Raw genomic sequence first — 10,832 nt, forward strand, 5'->3', positions numbered from 1 at the left:
CCTGATGGATTCCAGTGAACAGTGAATGAAAATAAATTTTTCCCAAATTGCCAAGGACTTCTGAAACACTTTTGTCAATAATCACACAGTCTAGTAAATTAACCTTTAAATTAATATTCTTATTTGACTCCAAAACCGTAGCATGCCCTCAGTTCTTTGACTACAGATGGTGGGCCTCCACTCAATGGGTGTGATGACTTTGTGGGGTTCTCCCTCTGCAGAAGCCGTTTGGGACTGAGGGGCTACAGAAGGTGGTGGGGCTCGGGCCTGCTGTGGGGTAACACAGACACTCTGCATTTTTCCAAGAGACAGTGGAGGGAACAGCTAGGCTTTGATGCTCCAGCATTGTGCTGGGTAGTTGTATGTTTTGTGGAAGTCGCCTAAGTCCAAGTTATTACCATTTTGTAGTCTTCAAAATTGTAGCAAATATTCGCCACCTCTCATCTGTGTCTCCGTTTTCGAAGCTGCTGAACTGAGCTGCTGGACCAATTCACTCAGGATTTTAAAAAGATGTGGTTTCTCCTCACAGAGCTGCTCCTTGCCCATTCTGGGCCAGACCCCATTTTCCTGGGTTCTCAGACCTCCCAGGAGGACTCAACCTAACCAAGAAAGGGAAGCTGCAATGTCACTCAACTCTCTTGCTGAAATTCCACTCAAGTTCAAACTAAATGAAAACTAAGCCCGGTGCCCCAATTCTAGGTTTTGGCCAAACTCTCTTAGAAAATAGAAATTTCCATTTGGAATCAGGGAAAACATACAGACTCATTTCTTTTCTAGGAATTCATGTGGTATATGATCTTTCCAGAAGCCCTGGGGACAGGGTGGTCAAATTAGATGGTCTTTGCACCCGATGTCGAGTGCCCACTTACGAGCCTCTCAGAATGGATGACGTATATAACCTGGTCCTACCGAACTTCCTTGCCAAAGGTGGAGATGGATACCAGATGATAAAAGAAGAGGTGTTACAACATAACTCAGGTGAGCACAAGTGCCTGTTCTTCCCCACATCACAAAGGTACTCAGGAACAGCAGTACTGGTCCGTAGAGGGGAGCTAGTCATGACGCCGCGGCAGCGAGGCCAGAATGCAGATCCTGACCCCTACGCCAACTCCTGCCTGTCTGTGCGAACTTGTGCCTCATCCCTCACAGCACACATGCCCATCCATCCAAGCCCAGGGAAAACACATTTTTTAAATCAAAAATGTTTTAAAACTCTTTTATGCACATATAAACATTGGTTTGAATTGTGAAAAATGAGTTTTGCACTTACAGAAGAAAACATAACCCTAGATCTTTAGGTTGAATGTGGAAAATCATCGCAGTAAATCATCTCAACTTAAAAAAGCATTTAGTGTGAATGGGTCAAGGGGGCCTGAGACACAACCCCACCCATTCAGCACAGTGCATTGGTGGAGCAAGTAATGGGAACCACGCTTGACCCAGGCAATATTTTTGTCAGCATTGAGGATCATTAGACCCCAACCTTTCAAAAATCTATGAGAATCACATCATGTGCTTAAAGTCCACTGAGAGAATATATCACCCCTTCCTCTCCAGCTTCTCTGAGTCTTTGGGGTGGAGCTCAGCTGGCTTCCTCCTCAGCCTTGCTGTGGTAGACCTACCATTCTAGCAGCTTATCCAAGAAGGGTGGAGAGCAGAGTAGGGGTAAGGGGGACAGGTCTTCCTGGGGAAAAAGGCACTAGCTACTTCTGTCCATTCCCTGATAGAAGATGTAAATCAAGCTTAACAAGGTGTTCTCTGAAGTCCCACAGCCATCAGCTCCCCATGAGACAAGAGGGTGATGGCTGTGCAGCACCTGAGCCCAGATTGCTGGGTGTTGGAGAGAAGGAACTCACATTGGAGGCTCAGGAAGCCTTGGCCCTAAAGTTTCTCAACCCTGGCTATACATTAGAATCGCTAGGGGAGCATTTAAAATTAAATACCAATACCTTGGCCCCAACTTTTAAGAGATCCTAATTTAATTGGGCTGGGAGAAAAGTCTTTTTCAGTGATCTCATGTATACCCAGGGGTGAGAACCAGACAGTTCTTTTTTAAGTAACAGAATAATTTTTTATTGAGATTTTATTGACATAACATTAGTTTCAGGTGTACAACATAATTATTTGATTTTGGTATATACTTTGTGAAATCACCACGGTAAGTCCAGTTAAGATCCATCACCATACAGTTACCAAAAATATTTTTCTTATGATAAGGACTTTTTACAGTCTACTCATAGCAACTTTCAATATGCAATGCAATAATATTAACTATAGTCACCATACGGTACCTTTCATTCCCGAGACTCATTTTATAACTGGGCATTTCTACCTTTTGATTCCCTCCACCTATTTCTTCCACTCCTCACCCCCTGCCTCTGGTAACCTTGTCTGTTCTCAGTATCTGTTAGGTTGGTTTTGTGGTTGAATTCTACATATATGTGAAATCATATGGTATTTGTCTTTTTTGGCTTATTTCAATTAGCATAAGGCACTCAAGATTCATCCATGTTGCCCACAAGATTTTATGGTTTTTTATAGCTGAATAGTGTGTATACACAGAGTGGGGCAAAAAGGTTTACAGTTGTATGCTTTGAAACAATTTATTCTTGTATTATTACTTATTATTGTATCTCTTTCCATACAAACAACTGCAAACCTATCTTTGTCCCACCCTGTGTGTGTGTATGTGAATGTTACACATGTCACAATTTCTTTACCCATTTACACTGATACTTATAGATTGTTTCTTGGCTACTGAAAATAATGTTGCATTGTGCACGGGGATGGGGGAGTGCATATTTTTCGAATTAAGTGTTTTTGTTTTCTTTGGATGAATACTTGGAAGTGGAACTGATGGATCATAAGACAGTTCCATTTTTTAATTTTTTGAGGAACCTCCATAAGGTTTCCATTAGTAGCTTGCCAATTTATATTCCCACCAACAATGCCAAAAGCTTTTCTTTTTCATATCTTCACCAGCACTTACTTCCTGTCTTTTTGATTATGGCCATTCTAACAGGTGTCAGGTGATACCTCGTTGTGGTTTTGATTGGTATTTCCATGATGATTAGTGATACTGAGCACCTTTCCTTGTGCCTGTTGGCCATCTGTATGTCTTCTTTGGAAAAATGTCTATTCAAATCTTCTGCCCAATTTTAATCAAACTTTTTTTACTGAGTCATATTAGTTCTATATATATTTTTAATATTAACCCCTTATGAGATCTACAATTTATAGAGTGATGTTTTTAAAATAAAATTTTGTCAGGTTCCTATGTGTTTCTTATAGTTATAGGCAATTACTATTTATCAGCTTTCCTCTTTTGGAAATGAAGTCACCATTGTCTCTCTAGCAATTTTGTGAAAATGATTCTGAAGCAGGCAAGAAGAAGGTAGCCACTTGTATTTAAAAGGGAGTCTCAACTACTTTCTCTTGACCCAGTTCCCTAAGGCCCTTGTTCTGGAGTGGTTTCAAGGCAATCATGCCAACCTCTTTCTTGAGTCATCTCAGAGCTGACTGTGCCCCCAATTATCCAGCAGTGATCAATGAGCACATTCACACCTGGTACACAAGAAAGCAACCAAAATCTTTGCAGTGTGATCACTACTTCTTTTCTGTGACACTTTATCTCTGCAGATGATAGGATTATCTTCCCAATTGTAATTAGAAAGGTCCATATAGAAATACACTGGTTTTCCCCAATCTTACTGTTAATTGATACCTCCTCTGTAATTAAAATAATGTCTGTATTTTTCTAGGTGACCAAGATATCAATGTGGTTTCTCAATACATCTCAAAAATGAAAGTAATTTATCCAGGAGTTGAAGGTCGGATCATGTTTTCTGCAGGAAGTCGTTACCATGGAAACTTTTCTCTAATATTTCTCTCAATTTTGACAACCATCATTGTTTTATACCAATAATTACAAACTCTCTCATGCCAGTACTGTGTGAAACTGCCTTTTTTCTCAAATGAGATTCAAGCCTACCTTTTAGGAACTGTCATTGTAACAGCACAGACCATCTTCACAGGCTCCTAGAAGCTGAGCTTAGAATTTTTTTTTAACACTTTTTTAAAAACATTTTTAAAGGTTTTATTTATTTATTTTTACAGAGAGGGAAAGGGAGGGAGAGAGGGAGACCAGCAATGTGTGGTTGCCTCTTATGCACCCCCTACCGGGAACCTGGCCTGTGCCCTGACTGGGAATTGAACTGGCAACCCTTTGGTTCGCAGGCCGGCAGTCAATCCACTGAGAGCCACACCAGCCAGGGCAGCTGAGCTTGTATCTTAAATGAAGACACTGACATCATCAATCAGGACGGACAGCTTAGTGAAAACACAGGAAAGAATTTAAAATGAGCCCTATGAAGAAGGCCAACCACCTTCAGTTTACATATGCAAATTTTTAAGTCTTTAGAATGATACTTAATGGTCTCCTTTCTTCATAATTATCAATAGCCCCAAGCTCATAGATGAAAAGTCTGTACTTAATCTCTGGTCTCTATTTTTTTTTACCTTTTTAGCTCCTGTTGTTATAGCAAGTTTAATGGACTAAACACAGGGTAGTATTCTCATGCCACCTGTGTGCTTTTGATGAGTCAAGGAACAAATGATGCAGCAGATAATTGGACAGGCCAAGTTAAGGGGCAAGGAGAAAGGGAAAGGACAGGGCACCCAGGACCAACTTACATTATAAAACGGGAAAGAGCTAAAGGACATTTAAATTTGTTAAATAGATATTTGTTAAGGAGTAGCAGCCTAGTGCCTGACATGGTATTGTTAATAATTTTATGAGATTCCAACAGTTCTGCCTCTATGTTCTTTCCTCCCTCCCTAACTTTAAGAGAACCATTTAAGGCAAGCTGTAATTCTAAACCTGCACCTGTCCCTCCCCAGCAAGTGCCAGCACTGTACTTATTCTAGTTGCACACACACACACATTCTTCCCCCAGTTATGGAAAACACAGAGGAGAGACGAGGGTTGATTTAAAAAAACGGGATACAACAGAAGTTTAAAGTCAGCTCTGCCTCCAAATCTGAACAATCACTCTTAAGTAATTATCAAGTCTAGATATAAACTCCTGCCCAGGAGTGAGCCACTCTGAGTGAGTGTTCAGGAATACCCAGACTGATGAGGTGATATACTCCTAAAGAAAAAATTACTTGCTTAAGGTGGTAGTGGGAGCATGTGAACCTGCTCAGCACTGCATAAATGAGAAATGGAAACCACCTTAAAAAATAGTAAGCACTCCTGACCCTCACCCCTAAAAAAAGAACACCTACAATGACCAGAAAATAAAACAAAACCAAACAGAAACTTGTGTGGACAATAAGGGAGTACGGAAGCAATTCTAGTACGGGGTGCTAGAATATCCTATGTCTGTGTCTGGTCATTGGTCACCCAGGCTTGTTAAGTGTGTGAAATCCATGGTTTATGATATAGACACATTTCCAAATATATTTATACATAATAAAAAGTTAGAATAAAAAATAATAAACAGAGCTAGAGGTTTGGAGAGGGAATATGTTTGTTTCTTAATGTTTACAAATATTAAGTACTCTTGATACAGAATATATATTTAGTTTCGCAAGCTCTGTATAAAGGTTGTTCAGTAATAATACCCTCAGTTCTATGTATATACACATTAGCTATAAATTAATGTCATGATTGTAAGAAAAATTAGAGGTGCATTTGGGGAATTTTTATGCTTGGCCTACTATTTTAGTAATCCTAATGGAGCACAAACTTTAAAGAACATTTTTCTAAGTTTTCTAAATATGTGTGTGCAAGTATTATGACGTGGTATAAGAAATGACCTCAAAACACTTTGCAATTATAGATTCCAAACAATGAAATTGGAGATTTGCTCTTTGTCTTTGGTAGTTATTTCCTCCCTCAAGTGAACATCTGTAACACAAGACAGTATGACTGGAGGAGACTCTTACAGTTTATCACTGATATCATTTCCTTCAATCATAGGCTGCTTCCTGTCTGATAACACTCCCTATTCCCCGTCTCACCCAAAAAATAAAAAGAAAAATGCATGTAATTTTTAGGTAAGAGAGTAAATACAGAATATTTTAAGTAATACCACTAAATTTTCTGGCATTTCATATATAGAATCAAATGTAGAAACTGTTTTGAAGCCTGTAATGGTTTCCTAAAAATTAAACATGTCCAAGTTAGGTTGGGGATTTTCATTAATTTATCTGAACTGGTTGTGCATCTAAGAATCTTCAAGCATACAGATGACAGAACAAACTTTGATCAGTCAGACACATTAAATCAATTTGGTGGCAGAGGCCACCTTCAGCAGTTTGTAACAATAAGCTGGGTTTCTTAGAAGGAAGTTTTACACTGCTAATAGCTAGCTGTCCATTAGAAAAAGTTGTTCCCTCTGGGAGTACATAGTCCCACGGATGTATTTGCCAAAATTAGGAAAGGTTTCTGGCTCATTTCATGGGGCTACTATCACAAAGTGCCACAAACTAAACAACAGAATTTGTCATCTCACAGTTCAGGAGGTTTGAACTCTGAGATCAAATTGGTAGGGTTTAGAATCTGTTGCAGCCCTCTCTCCTAGCTTCTAGTAGACTCAGAAATTCTTGCCTTATAGACAGTATTCTCCCCATGTTTCTACACTTCCTTTTCTCTCTGTGCATGTCTGATTCTGTGTCTAAATTTCCTCTTTCTATAAGAACATAGGACTTCTGGCCAAGGTGGAAGCATAGGTAGATATATTCTGCCTCCTCGCACAACTAAAAGGACAACAACAAATGTAAAAACAAAAAATAACCAGAATTGCCAGAAAATCAAATTGTATGGAAATCCAACAGCCAAGGAGTTGAAGAAGAAACATTCATTCAGACTGGTAGGAGGGGTGAAGACAGACAACCAGGGCAGAGAGGACACATAGCAAGGCAGCAGCTGGCAGACTGGGTGGTCCCACATTAGCATGTGGATAAACCAGGAGGAACAACTGGGGAGCAAAACAGACCATGCAACCCAGGGTTCCATCATGGGGAAATAAAGCCTCAAAACCTCTGGCTATTAAAACCTGTGGGAGTTGTGGCAGCAGGAGAAACTCCCAACCTCACAGGAGAGTTCATTGGAGAAACCCACAGGGTCCTAGAACATACACAAACCCATTCACCTGGGAATCAGCACCAGCAGGGCCCACTTTGCTTGTGGGTAGTGGGGGATGTGACTGAAGGCCATCCAAGAGCCTAGCAAGTGGCATTGTTCCCTCTTGGACCCCTCCCCCGCATACAACACCACAACTCAGCAAAGAGAGTTGCCCCACCCTGGCAAATACCTAAGGCTCCACCCTTACTACATAACAAGCACACCAAAACAAAAAAATATGGTCCAAATGAAAGAACAAATCAAAGTTCCAAAAATAGAACTAAGTGATGAAGAAATAGCCAGCCCATCAGACACGATGCAGAGTTCAAAACAGTAGTAATCAGTATATTCACAGAAATGGTTGAGTATGGTCGCAAAATGGAGGAAGAATGAAGTATATGCAAAGTGAAATAAAGAAAAATATAAAGGGAACCAACAGTGAAGGGAAGGAAATGGAGACTCAAATCAACAATTTGGAGCACAAGGAAGAAATAAACATTCAACCAGAACAGAATGAAGAAATAAGAATTCAGAAAAAATGAGGAGAGGCTGAAGAACCTCTGGGACAACTTTAAGTACACCAACATCTGAATCGTAGGGGTGCCAGAAGGAGAATAGGAAGAGCAAGAAATTGAAAACTTATTTGAAAACATAATGAAGAACTTCCCCAACCTGGCAAAGGAAATAGACTTCCAGGAAGTCCAGAGTCCCAAAGAAGCTGGACCCAAGGAGGAACACACCAAGGCACATCATAATTACGTTACCCAAGATTAAACAGCAGGAGAGAATCTTAAAAGCAGCAAGAGAAAAGGAGACAGCTACCTATAATGAAGTACCATAAGACTGTCAGCTGATTTCTCAAAAGAGGCCTTCCAGGCAAGAAGGGGCTGGCAAGAAGTATTCCAAGTCATGAAAGGCAAGGACCTACATCCAAGATTACTCTATCCAGCAAAGCTATCATTTAGAATGGAAGGGCAGATAAAGTGCTTCCCAGATAAAGTCAAGTTAAAGGAGTTCATCATTACCAAGCCCTTATATGAAAAGTTAAAGGGACTTATCTAAGAAAAAGAAGATCAAAACTATGAACAGTAAAATGACAACAAACTCACAACAATCAACACTTGAACCTAAAAAAACAAACAAAAAAACCCCTAAGCAAACAACTAGAACAGTAACAGAATCAGAGAAATGGAGATCACATGCAGGGTTATCAGCAGGGAGAAGGAGGGGGGAGAAAGGGGTGGGAAGGTACAGGAAATAAATGGTATTTATTTCCCTGTATAAATGGTATTTATACAGGGTATAAATGGTAGGTGGGGGAGGTTAGGAATAGTATAGGAAATGGAGAAGCCAAAGAACTTACATGCATGACCCATGGACATGAACCAAGGTGGGGAATGCTGTTGGGAGAGGGGTGCAGGGCACAGGGGAATAAAGAGGAGAAAAAAATGGGATAACTGTAATAGCATAATCAATAAAACATACCTAAAAAATAAGAACACAAGTCATATTGGATTAGGCCCACTCTAATGACTTTATTTGAATCATCTGCACAAAACCTATTTCCAAATTAAGTTCACATTCACAGGTACTGGGTTTACGACTGAAGTCCTGCCACAGTGATGCAGGAATTCTGGGGAATCCAGGAACCCAAGGGTACGCAACCTCACTGTGGATTCTTCAAATCACACAGGAAAGTATTCAAATGCAAGCCAGCATAGAGTTTAAAGTAAAAATTAGTTTATTAGTGAAGGAGTGAGACAGGGAGTTAGCTACTCCACAGACAGAGCAGGCCCCTTTACCAGGATTTATTAAAGTACTTACATTTTATTCACTGTACCAAAGTACTACTCATCCCCTTCAAAACTAATCAGGAGACACTAGTGCACTTGATACCACAGCTGAGACAACTGCTAACCTCCACTAGATACCAGCCATAAGCTTAATGACAGAGGTACCAAACAGGAAGTAAAATGTGAAACTATTAAAAATATTAGTGAATTGTAAAAATTTGAGGACATGGTGCAACTCAATAGTCTGCAATGCTTTAGTAATGCCAATTCTCTATCCCTCTGGTACTCAGCTCACCTGCCACCCTATAAAGTGCATCTCTTATGCACTTCTTTTAATTTAACATTTCAGCCACATTCCATATAACTTTTCTTGGTTTTGTGGTTATTTGAAAAAAAAAAAAATCAACATTAGTCTTTGTGCTCCCAAGTAACTTCTCAGTGGTCATACCTCTACAATAGCCCCTTCCCTTTCTCTCCAACTTCTCTCTCTGCTTCTTCCTCCTCATGAAGCACCTATTCATCTGATTCAGAAATTCTGAGTATCCTAAGGTTGGATGACATGATCACCTTACCTGCAGCACTGGTTCAGGAGCATGGATAGAGGCATGTGCCCTGATGTCTTCAATACTTCTTTCCTCTGGTAGCAGTCATAAAGAAGGCAAGGGACCTAGGCCACAGGCCACATCCCTGCCTCTCAACACCCTTCATGTACATTCCACCTCAACTCACCTCACCATACCTCACAAATGAGTCTCTTTGTACTGATCACCTTCTTAGTTGCTGGAGGTGCTGGGATATACATAGGTGATACAGGGATGAGTAGGACACATCCCTGTAGGACTGTCCACAGCTGAGCGGAAGACACAGATAATTAACATCTAAAAGCAGATTTGTATGCTTGTATGTCTATCCAACATCTCTTCCCACTCTTGAGAAGAGCCCCCACTTTGGGGGAAGACACTACACCTCTCCTATCCCAGGTAGCTGTGGTGAAACAGTTCATTAAAAGACCAATCTCCTAGCCCTAGGTGGAAAGTGTACGACCTAGACATCACAATTATAGTGTCTGATTGTCATGGTCTGAGTTATGGGCCCAAGAATAGGCATTAGTCTATTTTCAACATTCTCAATACAGCAACCACTGTGGTTCTACAGCAATATAAGATCATGTTGCTCACCTGCTCAAAATCTTTCCATCACACTCTAGTAAAAGTAAGTTATCACATGGCCCTCTGTGACCTGGTTTCCCATCTCTCCTGTGACACTATCTCACCTCACTCACCATGTGTAGCCACACAGATCTCCTTGCTATTCTTCCTATAAAACAGGCACAATCCAATTCAAACTTTTGCACTTGCTGTTTCTTTACTTGGAACACAGGCCCCTAAATATCTGCAATGACCTGATTTCTCACCTCCTTCAGGTCTTTTCTTCAATGTCCCATACTACACTATTTAAAATTGCAACCCTCTATCCATACCACTATTTTTTTCTGTTTCTTTTTCTCTGAGTACTTATTACTTTCTAACATACGATACTATTTACTTATTTTGTTTATTGTGTCTCCCTCAGTTTGAATGTAGGCTTATAAATGCACAAATATATCCCTACCATCAACAAGTGGCACATAGTGAGTGCTCAATACACATTTGTTGAATGAATCGTGCATAATTCCCTCTCTTGTATCTCTCTGCTACCTTCCTCAGTCAGATGAAAAGCCACACCATCCTTCTTTCTACATAATCACTCATTCAGAGAAATTAAATAAAACAATTTCTCCACCTAAAAAACCTACCCTTTTCATTGTGTAGAGCAGTTTGACTCTCCTTTACTTTAATCCTTCTAAAATCAAAAGATCAATCAACTCTTCCCCAAGAAGGATAGCTGCCTTTCTCCAAAGATTAAATTGC

The 10,832-nt window shown here is 40.2% G+C and overlaps 1 protein-coding gene across 1 annotated transcript in view; it reads left to right on the forward strand.

Annotated features, from left to right (window-relative positions):
* The window catches only part of NT5E (5'-nucleotidase ecto), a 65,623-nt gene extending 61,678 nt beyond the window's left edge, over positions 1 to 3,945 (forward strand). The window contains exons 8-9 of the mRNA XM_024576581.3: positions 778 to 978; positions 3,762 to 3,945. Of these exons, the coding sequence (XP_024432349.1) occupies positions 778 to 978; positions 3,762 to 3,925 (365 nt within the window). The 3' untranslated portion in view covers positions 3,926 to 3,945. The remainder of the gene's footprint in view (positions 1 to 777; positions 979 to 3,761) is intronic.
* Positions 3,946 to 10,832: the final 6,887 nt, after the last annotated feature.

The sequence above is a fragment of the Desmodus rotundus genome, chromosome 11 (assembly GCF_022682495.2).
Source record: "Desmodus rotundus isolate HL8 chromosome 11, HLdesRot8A.1, whole genome shotgun sequence".
Classification (NCBI taxonomy): Eukaryota; Metazoa; Chordata; class Mammalia; order Chiroptera; family Phyllostomidae; genus Desmodus; species Desmodus rotundus.